The sequence below is a fragment of the Pterocles gutturalis genome, unplaced genomic scaffold, assembly GCF_000699245.1.
Source record: "Pterocles gutturalis isolate BGI_N339 unplaced genomic scaffold, ASM69924v1 scaffold7818, whole genome shotgun sequence".
Classification (NCBI taxonomy): domain Eukaryota; kingdom Metazoa; phylum Chordata; class Aves; order Pterocliformes; family Pteroclidae; genus Pterocles; species Pterocles gutturalis.
The window spans coordinates 1-20,626 of NW_010117964.1; the positions used below are offsets into that span (position 1 = coordinate 1).

The 20,626-nt window shown below is 47.5% G+C and overlaps 1 protein-coding gene across 1 annotated transcript; it reads right to left on the reverse strand.

Moving 5' to 3' along the window:
- Window positions 1-13,147: 13,147 nt before the first annotated feature.
- LOC104460760 (inositol 1,4,5-trisphosphate receptor type 1-like) lies at window positions 13,148-19,369 on the reverse strand. The gene is made up of 3 exons (XM_010076017.1): window positions 19,325-19,369; window positions 18,914-19,075; window positions 13,148-14,021 (listed from the first exon to the last, which is right to left on the reverse strand). The coding sequence occupies exons 1-3, from the start codon at window positions 19,367-19,369 to the stop codon at window positions 13,938-13,940; spliced, it is 291 nt and encodes a 96-aa protein (XP_010074319.1). The 3' UTR covers window positions 13,148-13,937.
- Window positions 19,370-20,626: the final 1,257 nt, after the last annotated feature.

Genomic DNA, 20,626 nt, shown 5'->3' on the forward strand with positions numbered 1-20,626 from the left:
CCCCTCGCCGGGCGGCCGCCGAGCCCCTGCGGGCAGGGCCGGAGAGGAGGGGGCTCGGAGGAAGCAAAAAAGGGGGGAAAAAACCCCAACAAACCCCGACACAGAGCAGCTGGAGTGGAGCAGGTAGTGCCAGCGAGGCTGTGTGCGCTGTGTGTGTGTGAAACAGCATTTTGTGCCAGGATGTGGTTAGCCTGCGCGGCGGAGGATCGCAAACAGATTTCGGATGACCTCTCGGAAGCAGGGGCTGTGTGTTTAAAAGGGGAAAAAGCAGCAACCCCATAATCGAGCGGTAGCCACTGCTTCACACCATGTTACAGTCTGTTTCTTGAGCCCGCTGCAGGCTCTCTCATCAGCAGAGCTTTCCACCTTCATTTTGATACAAAATACAAATAAAGCATCTTCAGAATTTTCCTGGTTAGTTCAACCATGGAATTGTCCTATCACCAGTGCGCAGAGGAGGAAATGTCACGTCGCAGCTCTGCCAAACCGACCCCAGATCCCAAGTAACCGCCCGCGAACGTGCGGGTTGTGCTGAGCATCGGCACGGCTTCAATTGTCGAGTACAGTCGTGCGGAGTGTGTTATTTTGGAAATGTTGAGCTCACCTTTTGCTAAGCGCATTCCCCAGAGATTTCAGGAGGTGCAGCAGGCATTTAAAATAGAAGAACATGTGAGACCTTGTTCTTTCCAAAAGGCCTGAGCATGCACTTGCATAATATTCAAATGTTATCCCTGTAATTACATTAGATTTTACTTTTCAGAATAATAAAGTTCAGCTAGAACTTCACTTAGCAAAAACTAATATTTCTGCTTTTTAATATTTCACAGTTAATATTCTAGTTAAAAGTTTTTCACTTACTTATGAAAAGGACTGTTCCTCAGGCTGTTATCTTGTATCTTATTATTTATCAGTGCAGAATTGCATTTACTTGGGAGTCTGACTGATCCACTTGACTCGGGCTCGCAAAGATGATGTGATTTTCCAGACTGAGTCCTTATATTGTGGTAGGGCTTATGTACCTGGAACCTGGTGGGAGATTTATGGCTACAGCGACACGTCCAATGTGCCGGTGTCCGTTAGTGGCAATCCAGGCTGGTCATAAATGCTGCTTCTGCCTGAGTTGATGCATTACCTTGGTTCAGCAAAAAAACTGGTAATTTAGCACCCTTGCTCGATCGATGTCTTGCTTCTTTTAAGAAAGAAACCTTTTGGGGTTTTTAATTCAGTGCCTCCTAATCTGCTGCAGATTTGTATTTCCCCAATGCAATCCTGCAAAAAAAAAAAAAATGCTGTTCCATCTCAATAAAAATATGCTAAATATGTAACTGATGCCTTATGTAAACCTCCTTTGACACTGACAGTGCGTAGCACAAGCGTTTGACATTACCTCTCTTTACAACAGTATGTAATGTAGTTCAAATCTGTTTGTTCCAGCAATAAGAGAAAAGGTGATGATCATTAACAAGAACCAAACGAAAAAAACCCAAACAAACCAGCACAGTCATTTTAAAGTCAAACATACAGGTTGTGCCAAGCCAAGAGGGAAAAGGTTTTTTGCTGTGTTTTCACATGACTGGGACATCAAGGGGTTTTGAAGAAATTGCCACTGCCTTTCCCATTCGAAATAACCATCGGTGGATTAAAACGTGGATTTGCCCGGGCAGGAGTCCCTTGGCAGATGGTGCATGGAGAGCTCCGAGGGGCCCGGGCCGTCAGCTTCTCCATGCTGCAGGACCTTTGAGGGCCGGCCAGTCACTGCATTTGCTGCGCATTGGGCTGTATAGAACCCCCTGCTTGACCTATTAATTAGTAAATGCAGAAGTAAATAGAGTTGTGGAGCTGAGTTTATTTTGATTCTTTTTCCTGGTACTGTAGCATTTAAAACTTACCTTTAAAAAAGCTACTTTTGCAGAGGTTTTAAGGTAAATACCTAACATGAAAAAGGAAGTTTAGTGCTACATGGGTCTACTTTATTTTAAAGCTTTCTTCTAAAATGTTTCAGCAAATGGTTACTAAGTACCAGTGACTTTTCCAAATACATTTTGGTTGAATTGTATCAGTTCTTCCATTTGGTAGCCACTTTTTATAATACCTGTATTTTCTGGAACTAGACTTGGCAGCTCCCACAACACTGGCTTACCCACCAGTAAGCAAGGCAGAACTGGCCCAGCTGGGCTCGGCTCAAACTCACCCCGAGGTTCAGCACCAGCCTCTCTGCGGGTACCCCAGCGCCTTCCCAGCCAACAAAGGGACTAATAGCGAACAGTGCGAGAGAACTAGAACAAAGCAGGCTTGATGTACACAAATACAAAACTCCTTCTCTGGAGCTGTTGGCATCTACAGAAGACAAACTACTAAAATGTACTAATTGCACAAAAAGTGGATCTGTTGTGTATCCTTGCATTGAGCAGCAGACTTTTCCCATAGTGCAAGACACGGCAAATACAAATACCAGCAGCACTGGTGCAGAGAGGTGATGACTATGTGGAGAAACGTGGCAAAAGTCTGTCACATCCTATGCCAGGAATCTCCCTTCCCACCGAAACGTGGGTGGAAAAGAAATTGGTAGTACAGGAATGGAGGAGAAGGTCAAAGAAGGTCAAAGAAGGTCTAAAGGGACCTTGACCATTTTGGATTTAAATAGCTTTTTGTGCAACTTGTATGCAAAGTGTCAGACTAATGCAAAATGAACACTGCTGAGTCATGGCCAGAGTGGGGAAAAAAAAAAAAGTTAATTTTAAATGTGACCTGAAAACTAATATGAAGGAAAGAAAAAAATCATCCTGCAGGTTTTGCATTTTGTGTGGAATGTCACAGTGTACAGTCAGGGGACAGTGCATCAAGGTAAGAGAAACGCTTCAGGATTAACAATTTAAATGAAACACTTAAAAAGCCAAAATTACTGTAAATATCAAGGAACAGCAAAAAATATTTTCATCTCAACATCTTTCAAGAGCTTAAAAAAAATCCCCAACTTCTTAAAATCAAAGGTACAGCAGAGTAGATAGGGAAAAATATGAACAGTGGCAAAAACAGCTAGCAGCTCTGGGTTTATTTTATGCAAAGTAAGAATGTATCAGTGAAAAGGAGATAATTATTGAGGTCATTCTGGGTTAATTTCTTTAAATATTTTGGGGTTTATTCTGCAGAGGTTCTGGTTTCAGACTGTAAAACCATGCCTAAATTGCACCCCTCTCCAGCAGGGTTTATCTTAACCCTGGTTTTCGCAGCACTGAGGACACAGAACATTGCTGGTCCAGAAAAAAACCTTTTAGCTTTCTGTGCCCGTCTCTCTGTGAGCGGTGTGACCTCCTTCCAAAAGGGGAAGCTGAGGGGTTGGATTTGGAGGGAGGGTTATCACTGTCCTTTGCAGCTCCATCGACACCTGCATCCCACGGGTGCTACGCCTGTTCTTGGGAAGGGGGCAAAGTCCTCATCGTCACTCTGGCGTCACTGGGGCATTTATCTGCACAGGCTCCAGTCATAACAGAGCTGAAGTGGGGCAGAGGGAGGGAAGTGGGAAGGAGGACTTTGGGCTGGAACCGAGGCCACACCAGCAGGGCTTAACCCACAGCTTAAGGCCAGCACTGACCTCGTGCTGTCCAGAGATGATTCACCAGCTCCCTTGAACTTCATAGAATCACGGAATGGTTTGGGCTGGAAGGGACCTTAAAGATCATCGAGTTCCAACCCCCCTGCCATGGGCAGGGACACCTCCCACTAGCCCAGGTTGCTCAAAGCCTCATCCAGCCTGGCCTTGAACCCCTCCAGGGATGGGGCATCCACAGCTTCTCTGGGCATCCACCAGTTGGGCCAGTGGCTTAGGCAGCACACTGTCCAATGGGGGCTAGGATTTAGAAAGCTCTTTGAAAATAATTGTCAGTCACATTTTCTTACCAATGGCATCCTTCCACTCCCCTGCCTTTCCCTCTTCATCCCGGTGAGGCTGCATGGGGCAAAGGCTGGAGGAGAAGCATCCCCGGCAGGACGCTGGGCAAGGGCTCTGGCTCTAGGTGGGTGTCAGGAGAAAAAAAACACCCTGAGCATTCAAATGAAGGACGGGAGTAACAGCTGTAGTAGAGTTTATATTCTACCAATCATGGGACTTTCGGTTGTTTTCCTATTTGTTTTTCAGTACCATGTCTGGCAGTTATAAAATGAGCAGTATTTATCTGACCCCGGAGTCAGAGACATTACCTCATTGTCACGGGGTCAGTGGCAATTAGACTGCGAAGCCCAGCCAAGCAGTGCCGCTGGGTACAATAGGCTGGGCCAGGCTTAACCTTTACGGTCACCGCTGCTGCGGAGGGAGAGCCCGGCAGCGCGGCGCAGCCTCACGGCCCTGCCGAGCCAGGCCTGGCATTTTAATGGCAAGAGCAGAGCAGAAAAAACCTTCTCCTTTCATAACCCATCCCAGGAGGCTAATGCATACGTGTCAGCATATACATTAGAAGACTGCAATATATTCATTTAGGCAGGGTTAATGGTTTATATCAGTTCTGTCTCGATTTTGAGTTAAAAATTAAGTTCATCCCCCAAAAAAGTTGTAGTAACAGTTGAATGTTATGCAAGTACAATATTTTATAGACATCAGTCACCCCATAGTTACCATAAACATGACGTATGAAGGTTAAGAGCCAGGTCAGCAGCTGTGCACAGCACAACCAGCGTAGCGGGGAGAGGCGCCTGAATTCACCCTTCAAGGAGACGGCGATGGCAGCGGCTTGTGCACGGGGCAGCAGCAGTGGGGCCAGACCCACTCCTGCCTTCGGTGCCGCTGAGCAGCTGAGCCGTGCACTCGAGGGCGTTCAGAACTGAAACCAGGTGCTTTTCCTTTCTGGAGGTGGCAACCTTCTATTTCTGGCCCGTTAATATATGATTATTCATTGTGCATGCTACCTATTCATGTATGATAGACTTGAATCACAGGTCTACCCCATGTGAGCCAAACTGTGATACCTCTGAATTTAAGAGCGATTCATTTTCAGATGGGGTGTTTAATAGTCACCCCGAATGAGACGGCTGAGCCGCCAGATGAAGGACGTCTGTCGCCAGCTTCCTGCTGTTATTCTTTATGGACTGCAAGGGTTTGTCAGGCTGGGCGGGCAGGATGCTGCGGGAATGCACGCAACAGGAGATCTGGCTCCGCCTGGCTGCCTGCCAGGAGGGCTTTCCTCCTCTGTGTTGTCACCAGTCCCTCTGATTCATTCTGTCTGCCCGGCTTGCTCTTGCACGAATTCATGCACCACCTCTGCTTTTCTGGTTCAGAAGAATTTAGTGTTTTGCCTATTTATTCTTCCACTGTATAAAATCTGGGGCTGGCATAGGCTGAGATAACCTTGCTTTCCCAAAGCGAGAATCTGGGAGAAGGGTTAGGGGGTAGCGCTGTAGGTATTTTACAGGCATGTCATCCTCCCTTTTGCTTTACAGTTGGGATTGCTCAGAATTAGGATGAGGATATGGGCAAGGAGCAAGACTTTTCCCTACTGTACTGTCAGATTGAGTACTGCACCCACAAAAAGACTAGAGACTAGACACTACACTCGCAAAAGGTATCAAAAACAAAAATCTGAGCGTTTCGATTCTTACCTTGTAGGGACCAGCTCAGCCCCTGAGTTAGGGGTCTCTGTTCCTAGGCAGGCTATGGGGAGAGAAGGGTGGTTATATGTGGGATGGGCTGGCTTCATTCCTCCTTGTGTGTGTGTTCTCCTTTGATCCCTGTAACGCCTGTCCCCAGGTAGAAGCCATGGCAGCTGCCCTGGGGTGTGGGAACTGTGCTGCCATACATGCTCCAGGCAACACATAAGTATTTTTATTCAATATTCACTAAACCAACAACTGCACACAGGTCCTGGAGCGCTACCAGTGGTATCATCTCTCTTCAGTCAGTAACCGCTACCAGGGACCAAGCAGAAGAGTTTCAGGAGGAGACGATGGCATCATCCCTGCCCTGGCTGTGGCAATGGTTGTTTGGGAGGTAGGCACCAGCAGAAGCAAGGTTTGGGCCCGAACCATTTACATTACAGTGCCCAGCCCAGATCCCTGCTACGTTGGGTCCCTCCACATTTTACACAGGGCTGAACCTCTCCTGGCTCTGGAAGTGTTTGCTTGATCTGATCGTACAGGTGGGGGCTTGAGGGCTTGGGTGCATGCAAGGTGTAAACCTAGATTGTCCCAACAATGGCAATAAAGTGGTATTTGGCAGGGGGGAGGGTTATTACAGAGCTGGACAGGGGAGACAGCCGTGAAAAAACTTCAGAGCGGCCGTGATGGCACTGATGTCCATCAAAGGCATGGCGAGGAACCTGCATTTCCATCCCTTGTCTCATCATTGACATTGAGCAGGCTTTGGGGGCCACCATTTCTTTCTATTCCACTTCCTAATTTTAGTTAAAAAAAAAAAAAAAAGAGCAAGCTCTGGTTGCCAGCCACAGCGCATACCTTCAGGAGCAAGGCTCCCTGCTGCGGCAGAGTGGGATGTCTGGGTGCATGTCCGGGATGAGCCCACCGGCAGCATTGCCCCACAGATGACTCATCCCGCCGGTCCAGCCCTGCCTGTTTGAGGTTTGCCGTAACTCCAATCCAAGCTTCTTCCAGACCCAGAGCAGCCGTAGGCTTGGGGGAGACTTCAGGGTGAGTCTGAATTCCCAAGGAGCTGCATTTTGGGTTTAGATAGTTTAATCCACTCGCCAGCTCTAGATCTAAGTGGACACAATCCAGGTTGCTCTCTGCAAAAATCTCCTAGCCATGGAAGTGACCTTTCATACTCAAACAGAATTCAATGGCTCCAAAAATTCAAACTAAAGGCAAGAAGTACATTTGCTGGTGAAGAGAGTTAGTCATTGGGACACACTGGAAAGGTCTACACCAAATTTACCATCGTGGAGAAATGTTCTTGAAAACATGGGGCAGTTTATGTCCACCAGTTATGGTTTGGATGTGGGAACCACTGGGAGGTACTCTGTGATTTGGATCCTGCAGGGAGTTGTACTACTTGATTATAATTGTTCTTTGGTTTATGAATAATGAATCATCCTGTGATTAAATTGATGTGAAAACTCCCATGGTGCATAAATAAAGCCAAACTGCAATTTTTGACTACTTTCAGGTATGCTAACACTGAGGGGAGATAATTTTCTTTCCGTAAATGTACACGGTGTTTGCTCCCATCATTCAGAAGTAAAAGTTTCTTACAGACTTAACAGATTGTGTTTCCATCTCTGTTGGGTAAAAACAGAATTACGGACACAAGCGAAATGGAAATCCTAACACAGCATCTCCACTATTTTAAGAGTCATATTGAAACACATGGAACAGATACGCAATTCCACTCTTCACTGCCTTCAGCTTTGGTGCTCTGTGTATTTACTTAGGGCTAGAAAAGGAAAGTGAAAACAAACCCGTTGCCTCATGAGCCCCAGGAACAGGATTTGTTTCTGCCCTTTCCCGTGGGACTGGGTCCCATTTCCAGGCAGGGGAAGGGCTCTGGGCAAGTGAGAGCTGCAAAGTCATTCCCAAAATGAGACAGCAGAAAAAAAAGGGAAAAAAAACAAAAGGACCGAGTTCCAGGGTGGGAACAGCTAGCTGAGGCGGAGTAATGGGTGAGAAAGCCAAGAGACAGGTCTGAAGGATGACAGTTCTTCTGGATGGGAAGGCTGAAATGGGAGGCTGACCTGAATGGGTCTGGCTGCTCCTGCTCCGCAGTGCTCCCGGGGAAGCACCTGCCTGGGGGCCATTTATCCAGCTGTCTGCTTGTTTTCACACACACAGACCATGAATGCATCCTGGGATTGTGACGCTGGTGAGGCACAGTGTGGTTTTCCCATCTCGTGATTGTTTTTGACATTACTGACCTTTTCCCCACGTTGCACGGGGACAAACCACTTCCATTTTTCCCACGGAGACCTGAGCGCAGGAGATAAGTGGCTGCTGGTGGGGCTGAGCCACAGCGATGACTCCATGCTGCTGGGGACCGCGCAGCGAGCTCCATCACTATGGCCTCAGCACATCCAAGAAAAGCACTACAGGCTTTGTGCATTTTCCTATCAGCCGTTAAGGTCTAAAACAATGGGCATTTTCTGTTTTCTTTCTGCAAACTTTTCTAGTTGCAATTCCAATTGCATCTGTACTCAAACTTCCCTAGAGTTACTTTGATTTTGTCAAGACTTGTTCTCATCTTTTTTAACTTAGAGCCACACATAATTTCATTTCCAAGCATCCCATCACACACGTAACCGCAGCAGAGAAGCATCGCAAAAACTCACGAGAGCCTGCCAGAAGTAGGCTAGCTGGTCTAACAGCCGCTTGGCATGGCATCTCCCATGTGCAGCTCGGAGCTGAATTTCTGTATGACTAGGCACATTGGCAGTGGTGTTTGATAGCATCTTCAGAGCACTGCTCCATATTTGTCTTTCCTTCCTCAGTTTAAAAAAAAAAAAAAAAAGGGGGGTTCATATGCTACATGCTGCCGAGACTTCGCTGGGAAGGGTGGCAGGAGGTGTACGAGGCTCACAGCGCAGCCGAGCGCTGGAAAGATATTTGTCACTGCAGATTTTGCTTGTCATCTGCAGAGATGACATGCAGATCCCCCCCTGACAGATTGATAGTCATTCCGAGATGCAGCCGCCCACAAAAACCACAGACATGCTGCTTTACTCAAATCTTTACTTTAACCACTACTTTGTGATGCAAAACTGGTGGAGTTTTTGGTACTTTTTGTCAAAAATTAAATCTTTATAGGGGTTTTCCAGCATCCTTGCTAGTTACTAAAAACAAATCAACATTTGCCAACTGGATGGGACAACTCAGTTTACTTGTGGGTGGTTTTGACATTCATCTCATTAACATGTTTAGTCTGAAAGAAGGTTGGAAAGGTAGTAAATAAAAAATTGGACACAGAAGTACTGTGTCTCTCCAGAAGTTATTCCTCCCATCTCAGTTAAAATGCCACTTTCACAGAAGTGGAATATTTGTACTGATTTTACTCCAAGTATCAGCATCTCATACTGACCAAGTCCAAAGATCATAGACATGGGTCTGTCTGTCTGTAAAAATAAATGCACCATGTTAAATGTAAAGGTTACACTGCACTGCTCAGGACCAGGAAATTCACAGTTCAGGACCAAACTTCCATCGTGGCATGCGGGAACCTGGCCACGTCGGCCCAAAGCCAGGTAGTCTCTGATTAAAACAAAGAGCCACCCTACGCATCCATCGGTAGGCTTATGGCCCCTGTGTGTCCTGTGGTGCAGCAGCTGCTCGATGTGGTACTTACCTGGGATGTTTTGGCAGGGGTACACTGCCCGGGCTTCCCTCTAACACCTCGCTTTGGGCGATAGTATCTGCCTGGAAAAACGGCAAGCGAGTCTGCAGGAGCACAAAGAACACACATGGCAATGTCTTCAGCTGCTTATGTTGGGAACGTAAAAGGGAAAGTACTCCAAATAAGTTTCTCTTGTTCAGAAATACAATGGGCAATTTAAAAAACCTCACTAAGTATGTGTGTAGGAGCATTTCCCATTCTGGGAGACAAGTTGAATTGTTATATGGAGCTATATTATGACTTTCCCGACACGGTATCAATCAAGACCCCATTATGTAAGGAGGTATCCATCACCCGCGCCCCATCGCGAGTCCCCGCCGTGAGCACCGAGACTGTAATCCCGGCTCCTTTGTCCTGCCCTCTGACAATTTGCTGCAAAATTGAGGACGAGGCTGGAATTTGCCATTGTGGCGGTCTCGGGGCTGCGGCGCCAGGGCTGTGCTTTCGGAGCAGTTATTTGCATTGCCTTGATTAGCATGTCACCTGCTTCATTAGTGAAGAAAATTCTTATCCACAGACTCAGCCATTCATGCAAATTGAAGAATACACGGACATCCTTCCCCTCGAGGACTTTCCATTATTAGCAAAATCGGTAGATTCTTTTTGTTCCTTCCTCTTCGGAAGGTCACTTTCATTTTCACCTGTAAATGAAAGTTCTCATTTAAAAGACAAAGTATTCGTCTTCCCAAACTTGAACATAGGCCAGTCCTGCTTAAAGAAATCCCATTCCAAACAAAGAAATCTCAGGTGCATACAAAGCAGGTGGAAACTCCCCAGTTTCCCTCTAACCCCTACACTAACTGCCTTCTGTCAGTATCACCAAATAATTAATTTTACGGAACATCAAGGAAGCATTTTTAGAGCCAGAAAGTACTGTGTAGGAACAAAACCTCCTGGGCTCAGCCGAGAGGTTCCTTCTCCTTAGATCCTCAGCAAACATGACCTTCTCTCTGATAGCACATGGGACATCTTCCTCCCTTCTTCTTTCCCTTTTTTCCAGGCTACATAATCCCAGTTCCTGACAACTCACCTGTTCCCAAATCCAGAAATCCTCCTTGCTTTCCCCCTCTGCCATGCCCACACCATTTTTTCAGAAAGTGGGACCAAACCCAGAAGAACTTTAGGAGCAGCAGCTGGAGCAGAGCAATCACCTTCTGTACACAGTCATCCCTGGACCTCCTCCAGAGGGTCCTGCCGAGCCCCCTCCCCTGCTCTGCACCCATGGCCGGGCCATCGGCACCGGGTCGGGTGATGCCGGTTCCTCGTGGCTGTGGCAGCGCACGAGCTGCACCGAACGTCAGCTCTTCACCCCAGCCAGGGTCTGCAAGTGCTGGTTTTGTTCCTTGAAGTTCCCTTTTGCTGTTTGTAGCTCTTCCACCCCATGAACAGCGTGCGTTAATCTCACTGCTTCTGCAGGATTCCCTGTGCGGGATGACACTTCATCTCTGATGTCCCTGAGGAATACTGCTGCAAAACCCCGGCAGAGGTGGACAGCCAGAGCCATGTACCTCATCTTGCAGCATCTCCAGAGGGGATGCTTGGCCTCCCAGGGCCTGGCTTAAAGAAACTAAAGGCATTGTTACAGATTCTGAGCTCAGCTTTTAGAGGTTTGGGTTTTTTTTTTTTTTTTTTTTTCCCACTTAGAGTCTACAAAATGTTAATAAAACTTTTTGTGGTTTCAAGAGATATTCAGCTTTTGGGGAAAAAATACCTGAAATGTGGTATTTAAACAGATCCCTCAAGCAGCTTTTCCTTGAGATCCGTGACAAGTTGCTGTGAGGTGCTGGATCTCACTCCGAAACAGGAAAGCCCTTACGCAGGCACTAACCTCAGAAGCTGCAGGGTCAAACCTGCTGCCAGCCAGGAGAAGGTTTTCCCCATTCCTCTCCTCCATGGCCACGTCTGTCAGAGGAGTTCAGCACATCCAGAATGCTCCAAGCCAAAAAGAAAAATCAAAAAAATTCTTGAAAACCCGATAGTGCAAAATCAAAAAAATAAAAACAGGTGATGGTTATGCATGAAATTTCATTGCAGTAAAGACTGCAGGAATGAATGACCCGTTTGATGATGGAGGGGAAGAAGACAACAGTAGGCTTCCTCTGCTGACCAGGAGCCGATACAGCCTCTGCTCGGGCCAGAGAAGGACTGGGTCCATGCAAACCCTCTGCATCGCACTGTGACAACCCTCCCACCCCACGCTGTGGGTCATTTCTGCTGCCAGGGCGGTGGTTGGGCTTCGCTTCAGTCACCATGCTGCAGCTGCACCAGAGGGAGAAAAAAAACCCCACAGCTTTTTGCATCCCCCCACAACTCTTGGGAAAGAAGAACCACATGTGAAAACACCAGATTTCACACGGGTGATGTTCACACGGATCACCGCTTGTGTGTTTGCTGCAGAGCCTGGTATTGCTGCCTTTGGAAGGTAAAGATGCAGCAACGCTGCCCATCTGTGTGGCTGCCCTCTGCGCTGCAGCCGCCTCCCTCTCACCTGACTGACAGAGGCTCCAGGAAACCAGACAGATTTGTGTGAGTCTGCTTATCCCTGCATGGCACAGAGGGAAGAAGTGAGTCAGATACACGTCTCTGCTGCTCAGAGAAAATGAAATCCTGCTCTTTCATTGCACAACCCCGACGGCATCACATCCATCATGCTCCCTCTGCGTGCACCTTGCTGGGAGCCAGCGGCTGCAGAGGGGAGGAAGACAGATGTACCAGGATCCGTATGGAAACTCTAAGTAATTAAGACGACACAGTCTCAGCCATAAATCTCTGGCTCGGAGAGTGCTGGTCAGGCTGCCCTCCCTCCCTCTCCACTCAGATGCCCTTGCCGTGATGTTCCATGATGCCCCGCAGCAGGGAGACGCACCCTTCTCGGACAGTTATGTGCACTTACCAGATTAAAGATGATTAATTGTACCAGGTAGTTCCTGCTACATCTTAATCAAATACACATAATCCACAACACTCCTGTGCACACGATACTCAGAGCAAGACATTTTAACTCTTGTACACTCCAGTCTGAGGATGACAAACCTAAAATATCAGTGGTTAAGAGTCTGAAGTATCCAAAACTGGAGGGATGGTGGGTGATGTTCCTGGGACACCGGTCCCTCTCGCTGCCAGAGGAGGAAGGTGGTGCTAGAAGTCCAGCCTCTGTCCCTCCTGCTCTCAGAGACAGAGAAGCCCCGTCCTTACCTAGTAAGGCCCCCACGGCTCGGTTCCCAGGGCGCGTGGGCAAGCACGACAGCGGACACAACCACACACCGCCTTGGAGCAGGGAGACAAACCACCAGCAGCCTCTGACCATATTTTGCATCATTTATTTAAATACCTATATTTATGCATTTACAAATTTTCATAGCTCTGTAGCTTCTTTTTTTCTTTTCTTTTTTTTTTTTTTTTGGTAGACAGTATTGCAGAGAAGTTAGCTTTTGTAAAATGAGGTCCATGTATAAAACTATGCAACGGATTGGAGGAAAAAACCACAAGTTTCCTTTCATACTCTCTAGAATCATAAACCAAAGAAAGTGATGGAATGGAGGGGGAGAGGGAGAGGAAGGGCTGGGACAGAGCAACCTCAACCCACTGGCTCTCTCACAAGCATTACACACCTCAGTGCTCATCTACCGTTCCAACGGGATAGGTCGTGTTGCAGTCGGTGCAATGCCTGTTTGCTACAGCTGTAGCAGGCACATAGGTCTCTAATGAAAAAATAAAAGGGAAAGGATCCTACACACTGCAAATGCAAAGCCTGGACAGCCTCGTCATAGGTTTTAGGTGTCATGGCACGAAATGCCCATAGGAGACTGCACCGACTCACCAGTAGTGCATCCTCATCCCAAACTTCATTTTGCATAAAAAGTTCCCTTTAAGAAATCTTAGCATTAAAAAAACCTGGTATTTGAGCTCTTCTAGCCTCAGTACTTCGAAGAAGTCACTTGAAAAATACCTCCTGCTTTCCTCTTCTGGAAGCTAATGTTTTGCTTTAATTGATACCAATTTAACAGCTCACGATTCCCAGTGTTATCTCTGGGAGGAAGAGGCAACAGATATGCCATTGCAAGATATTTACACACATGGTACAAAAATGTCCAAGGGTATGAAAAATCACCAGTAACACGATTTTGCAGCAGCCTCATTTACACCTGTAATTTTATACCATTTATTACATTGTACTAACACACCAGATTCAAAGATGTGCACTCCCTTTAGGACATTCAGGAGTTACAAATATATTGTGATTGCATAATTCATATTGCACAATTGTATAAAAACATAAATACTAGCTATTCTATTTTTTTTTTAAATACAAAATACATGTCACATAGTCAAATATTCTTTTCAAGTGCAATTCAGGTGCTCTCTTTAGTCCTTCCAAGAACAAGGCAATTTTGATAGTTTTGGCACAAAGTTTAACCTCCGTCCTGTGCCAACAGTTCTAATTACAATACGTATGCCCCAAACTTTATATAATAGCAGTCATATACATATAGTATAAAAACAGGTTATTTACAAACTGAACCGAACGTACACAGAAGCAGCCTCAGTGGTCGGATCTGAACTCGGGATTAGCATCCCTCGTGCTGCGGCGAGAGGGGCCAGCGACCCTCCTGACCTACGCCGGTTGCTGCGGGTTCACATTCATGGGCGGGTGTCCTAGGAGACCGATGCGCTGTTTCTGCTTCCTCTGCTCCGTCATCTGGAAAATCAAAAAGTTTGCTCATTAGGCCTAGACGCTTCCTGTGCGTCAGCTCACCCAAGGACCTGGCGCTGCCTTTTGTGGTTAGTGTTTACTCTGAAACCCACTTTCTGCAAGTAACGCTCCCCCGTCCGCCGTGCCAAGCGCTAATAGATGAAAGAGGCGACTCGTGCACTTGCCAGGGCCGGTCATGGACTTGCTCGTGCAGCTGGCTACCGTTTAGCAAGGAAAGAGCTCAGCAGAGCTGGGCAGCCAGCACAAATCCGTGCAGAGAGCAGCACGCAAAAGCCTCCCCCATTAGAAATTCTTTGTAACTGGTCCAATGTACGAGGCAGACGAGACACAGAGGGTGGAAAAAAAGGGGCGAGCCCTCAAGTCAGGCTGGGAATACCCTTGTCTTTGCTGGAGCAGGCTCCAGTGCTCCCTGGGAGCCAACATCCCTCTCCATCTGCCAAAAACCAGGACACAAGGCAGGGACAGGAGGTTAACCACCTCACTGCCAGGCAGCCCCGTCTTTGGCAGTACTTCCCATCAGATAAAATAACATTTCTCCCAATTAGTGCAATCACGACCTGAAAATGGAACATCGCTTTCTATCACTGATACTGAAAAAATGGCCACAATCCAATTCTCCGCTCTATTTTTTTTCAAACCTTGTGAGGTTTCTGAAAACTTGCATAAACCAACACACCACAGAAGGAACAACTCTGGCGTGGGCAAGGTCTCCAGCAGCACACAGCTGGATCACTGCACGCACTCTCCGCCACTCCCTCTGCGACCGCATCTCAGTTTTGGAGCAGCCAACACATGGGACGGTGGCTTGTAGCAGCCCTGCCGAGGAGGACACCAGGACAGCGCCTCACCCCTGGACCACCGAGGTGAGGGGAGCCCAGTGCTGCTCCTGGGGCACCCTCAAAGCAATGTGCAAATGCACAACCATCCCACTGCACGCGATCCGCGGCGGCACCAACGGCGTACGTGAGCAGCCGTGCTCACATCACAGTTCTGCTGCTCCTTCCCTCAGGCTGAGCACACCCGGCTGTGGGTGCCCCTCACCAGGGCTTCGCAGGACTCCACCAGCCCCCCTGGCAGCATATCCACACATTGGAAAACCTGGCTGACTTGCCTGATGAAGTAATTTTTCATTCAAGGCTAAGATACAATTCAGAGTATCTTTCTTTGTGAGAATTAACAAAGTTCCCTGCAATGCTTTTCCTGTAACATCTATATCCACAATCTATTTTTTTCAGTTTTTGGATATTTAATGACAAATGTCCACCCATATGATCGCTTGTGGAAGTAACTCCAGGAGAAGGGAGATGGTGTGCTCACGCATTCGGGTCATTTGTAACACGCACTTGAACATATTTGTTTAAACACTCCAGTTCTGGCAATGGTGAACAGTCTCCCATCTACGGGTACCACAGGGTGCAGGGGCAGCCGGCCCGCGGCCCGCCTCTGCTCTGGAGCTCATTGTGGGGAAGGAACTGGTGAACACAGGCAGTCCTGGGCAACCTCCAAAGGGCTCCTCCACGCCCCTTGCACCGTGCTGTGCACCACTGCTCTCATTCGGGCCAGCTGTGTGAAATTACACTCACTGAATGACTCAGGAAAGGACTGAAACATGGGAATTCCTCTTGAAACCAGAACTAAACCCAACTGCAGTCCAGCACCTTGCTCATTGCCTGACCCAAGGGAGGCAGCACAGTTCTTTTACCTTTCCAGGAGGATGACCACAGCCTCCCGAGGACAGCTCACACCTCCCAGTCCTCTGCACCACGCTTTTGGAAGTCTGTTTTCACAAAAGGCTTGTATTGCTTCGCAGGCAAACAGGAGCAGGAGAGGGGTCCTTCCCATTGCTCTCCGGTCTCAGACGCACACACAAGCTACTCTCCTCCTGAACAGCTGGGACTTTATTTAACTGTTTCCAGGATAACCCACAAGTTGGAAATGCAAAGAGGCAATGAGGACTTCATGGTAAAACTGCCCATTTACACTAACTAGCTTCACTGAGCAAACTAAGAGCTATGATTTCACGCAGCCAATAAACTGATTCAGAGGGCACACAAAATAAAAATGGAAAGAAAAAAGAATAGTGAAAAGGGACTGGAATAGATATTTTTCCTGCTACGTAGGAAAAGGGATGGTGCAGCCTGATGCAGGTGTACATGGAAGATGTGCCTTTTAGAGAAAGGGAAGAATAAACCAACTGAAAGTAAAGCAGAGAGAGAAATGCAATTGCCATGTCGACGCAGAACGTTACTAATCCAGCGAGATGCGTAATGCTTGTCTAGAGGGCACAGGGCTGCAAGGTGGAGCCACTTTAATCTCTACCCCAGTTACCTGGAGAGTGAATCTCTTGCAGAAGTTTTACAGCTGCAACGACTGTACGGCAATAAAAGCTCCGCACATATTGCAGGGGAGCTGTCAGCTACTGGAGTAATGCTGACGGGATTAAAAAATGAAACCAAGGGGCCTGAAGTTCATCTGAGTCAAGCTGGACTCTCGATAACCGCATAGAACCACACAGCCGCAGCTGCCTGGCTCCAAAGGTTACGGGTGAGTTGGAGTTAATGCCAGGAACAGGGATGTGCAAAGTGCACGAACAGGACACTGACCAGACACGTGCACACAGACACACCGGCATCTGCCTGCTTGCCAGGAGCTTGAACAAAGGCAGCCCGAGCAGCAGCTCCAGCGAGGAGCCACGCTCGTGGTGGTGGAGGTCGGGGGTCCCGGCTGGGGCAAGGGGACCATCCTGAGCAAGAAGGCAATGTCTGTTAGAGATGCTTCACAGTTACTGACATTGGAGGATGGCACTGGAAAGGATTTCTGGATGATTACATCTAATCCCCTGCTGTTGCAGACAATTATGTTGTAATCTTTTCGCACAGAATTAAAGCGATCAAGATTTTAATGGCTCTTGGTGCCCTTCTTTGTGAGAGCGGGCACGCTGGATTTCCGTTTCTAACAATTGCAGCCTCCAGAAACCTAATGAGCTTGAAAAGCAAATGAATGAGAGGTTGGCCCTTTATTTAATTACAAGAAAATAAACACAAATAAAAGTTCCCTGAGTTAGTTCCTTTTCCTGGAGACAGTTCCTGATCAGGAGGAGGGATGTTCCCATGTTGTCACATAATTAGAGCATCCTGCAACTGAAGCAGGGCTCTCAATAACGGTACTTAGGGGAATTCCTAAAAGCTATCACAACATTAATGAAGCTGGTTTCCTCTTTTGCTTTTACAGTCAAATAGCTCTCTAAAAGCTAAATCCTTCATGCTTATTTTCACAAAGAGCAAGAAGGGGTTTTAGTGCTTGGTCAGCCAAGAGCTGCAAGCTTCAGAAAGAAAGGCGTTCCGAGCCAGAGCTGGCTGCGGCTGATGGAAAGACTCCTGGTGACTGCCGACCACTTTGAGTCAGACCCTTCAACACGAAGACGTAAGACACATGTTTCAAGATAATTGTTTCCAGGCAAAACAGCAAAACCACTACCCGGCAAGTATTAAAGCACAGACAAAAGAGCAACTGCCTCTTATCCTCCATCCTCAAAGCCAACTAGAGCAATGGGGTCCACAGCACCGTGTCTGAGAACTCCTGACAGCCCAGAGCAGCAGGTTAATCCCTTCCTTGTGCTCCGTGGGGTGTCGGGTATGAGGGCCTGGCTCTATCAGAAATGCAGAGCATGATCGGAAGGCAGGGACCCGGGATCTCAGGCAATATTGGCCTCCAGAGACTCACATCTCCATGAAGACAACTAGCTTACAGAGAAACCCGGCCAACCCTGAGCGGAGACGGGGAGCAGGAACCCGATTCATGTTGGAGAGAATCTGCCAACTGCGCGGCAGCCGGCAGCTCACATCTGAGGAGATAACAAACTGAATCTGTTGTCCATTTCTGCCCTGTGCAATTCCACTGACTGTCCTGGAATAACAGCATGTTCAAGTCAGCAATTAATTTTATCCAGTGCCGATATCTATATAAACTTAACTAATTGAACCATCTGGCTCAGGTTATTAATCCATAAAGATAAGGAGTGAGTCACTTTGCCGCCACAAACGGCTCCCACCAGAGCAGGAAACAACATTTTCCCTTTTTATTTCCAGGTAGGCTGTAATCTGTACGGACAACGTGAAATAAAGCCCGGCTGCCTCTGTGGCTTACCCAAAGCCATCACTGGGTTTGGGCTGGGAACAACCCCCACAATCCCCTTGAGCTCCAGCCAAGGCAAAAGTTAACGCAAGTCCTCAAACTCTTGCTGCAGAAAAACTGCTGCACCGAAAAAATACTCAGAGGTCTGTGCAGCGTTCACATGTTAAGCAGCAGCGATACATGCTGCAATGCAAAATACTTCTGTGGGTATGTCTGTCTGTGCTGCAGTCTAAAGCATGACAGCAGCCCAATGATATCTGCGTTAGCAGTGCAGTGACAGCACAGAGCAGACCAGCACAAGCTGACCCCCCCAGTACTTCTCCAGGTTCTCAGTGGGTTTCACATCTATCAATATCACATCCTCTGACTTACAGGACCATGTGAAGGTCTGTAACAACACTACCACAACACACATACAGGCTCCCTACAGGAGCAAGGACTCATTTGAGCTATTCAGCTTTGATTTTTTTTTTTTTTTTTAATGCAAGTTTTCCTTTCTGGAGGTGGCCACTTTGGACGGCACCAGTTCAGTGAGCACTGCCCAGCAGGTCAGCTGGGTATGGGGCTTTGGAAGGACATTTGGTTTGGTCACTTCTTTCCTAAACACAAGCCACTTTAGAATCTGCACAGGGTTTGCATCAGCCCTGGAGCTGTAAAACAGCACGTTGTACAACAGGCTTGCAGGACCTTTGTCCTGCCTGTAACCGTGCACAGCCGTGCGTTTGCAGCCAGCTTGCCCTTACCTGATCTTTCAGCTCCGAGAGCTGGCCGGAGAGGTTGCTCACAAGCTTCATGGTGGACTCCAACTTCTCCTGCAAGTTCCTCAGCTCATTCTGTTCTCCTTCTGAGTCGCTGCTCACAAGCGACATGGCCCGCATCCGGGGGAACCAGTCCAGGTTTCTCTCCTGAGAATCAGACACAAGCTCACAATTAGCGTTCACTAAACAAAAAACCTGCACCCAAGTGGCTGAGCAGAGACAGAGCTTTAAAGCCACGCAGGGACATTCCTCAGATACACAAGCTCTGTAGTTATTTTCATTTGCATCTTACTGGAAAGTCTGCAAAATTGCCCGCTCGAGGCAAGGCAGCACTGCAGACGTAACTGTGGGAAATTAAGGCTGTGTATTGTTGGCTTTTCCTTTCCAGCAACTCACTCTCCCCAGCAACTTCTTCTTCAGGTACACTTCAGTTGGATACATGACCACGGGACATTAAACCAGCCCAGATTTCATGTCTGGACAAGCATTTTCCAGTGCTAGAAATCTGCTGCCATCTTACAGTCTTTTAATTTGTGCTTGGTTAAGATTTTCTGCTGGTAAACCTCCTTTGCTTTTTTTGGTCAAGCAGAGTTTGGCTGTGCTTTCTAATGAAATAAACCATGTCCTACCTGGAAATACTTTCATGGCTGAAATACTTCCTTTTTAATGCAAAAAGAAAAAAATTCATATTCTGACTGGCTGGTTCAGGCTACAATGTGGGACAGATTAAGTTACAATCAATTGCTTATAATAAAGTTTTCATTCAGGCATACAAATTCTCTAATATTCCATGTTTAAGTTACAGTCAGGAACCTCAGTGGACACGTGCTCAGTTTTATTAATAGGTACATACAAGCTCACACGTATACTCACACACCTGCCAGCGACATTAAAAATAAAAGCAGGAACGGAATAGAAAGCCACAAAAGAGGAGGAGGGCTGCATAGCGCATCTTGACACCTTGTATTTCAACACTGAACTGGTTTCCTATCTAGTCGGGTTCTCCTCCCACGCTGGAGAAGTTAAACTAATGCTGGAGGAGATAAGGATGTGTGCACTCTCATAGGTGACACTGCAACAACTGCTAATATTTTAAACAAACCCGATGAAATGGTAAGAGCCTACTGAGCTTACAGTATCCCCAACCAAAGACTGATCAACATCACTGATTAGCGGTGACCGATGTTCACCCTACTATGCAGGCTGGGCTCTTTGCTGGGTGCTCTCTCTCAAACCTATGGCTTATTTTTATAGAATCATAGAATGGTTTGGGTTGGAAAGGACATGAGAAATCATCTAGTTCCAACCCCCTGCCATGGGCAGGGACACCTCCCACCAGCCCAGGTTGCTCAAAGCCTCATCCAGCCTGGCCTTGAACCCCTCCAGGGATGGGGCATCCACAGCTTCTCTGGGCAACCTGGGCCAGTGCCTTCCTCACAGGAAAAATTTCTTTCTAATATCTAGTCTAAATCTGCCCTCTTCCAATTTAAATCCATTACCCGTTGTCCTGTCACTGCATGCGCTTTTAAAATGTCCCTCCCCATCTATCCTGTAGCCCCCTTCAGGTACTGAAAGGCCGCTATAAGGTCCCCCCGGATCCTTATGGCACTGCAAACTCTCTGGCTTTTTACCACTCCCTGCCTAAACCTCTAACCTGACCTCGCTGCCCCACCTCTCTGCTCCCCCTCCATGGGCACT

What these genes read in the sequence shown, in the direction of transcription:
- LOC104460760 (XM_010076017.1), bottom strand. Translation starts at nt 19,369, where the DNA reads ATGTATCCAACTGAAGTGTACCTGAAGAAGAAGTTGCTGGGGAGA. An exon ending in AGAAGAAGTTGCTGGGGAGA is followed by an intron (nt 19,076 to 19,324) that starts GTGAGTTGCTGG and finishes TCTGATTCTCAG; the next exon opens with GAGAGAAACCTGGACTGGTT. An exon ending in TCTCGGAGCTGAAAGATCAG is followed by an intron (nt 14,022 to 18,913) that starts GTAAGGGCAAGC and finishes TTGATTTTCCAG; the next exon opens with ATGACGGAGCAGAGGAAGCA.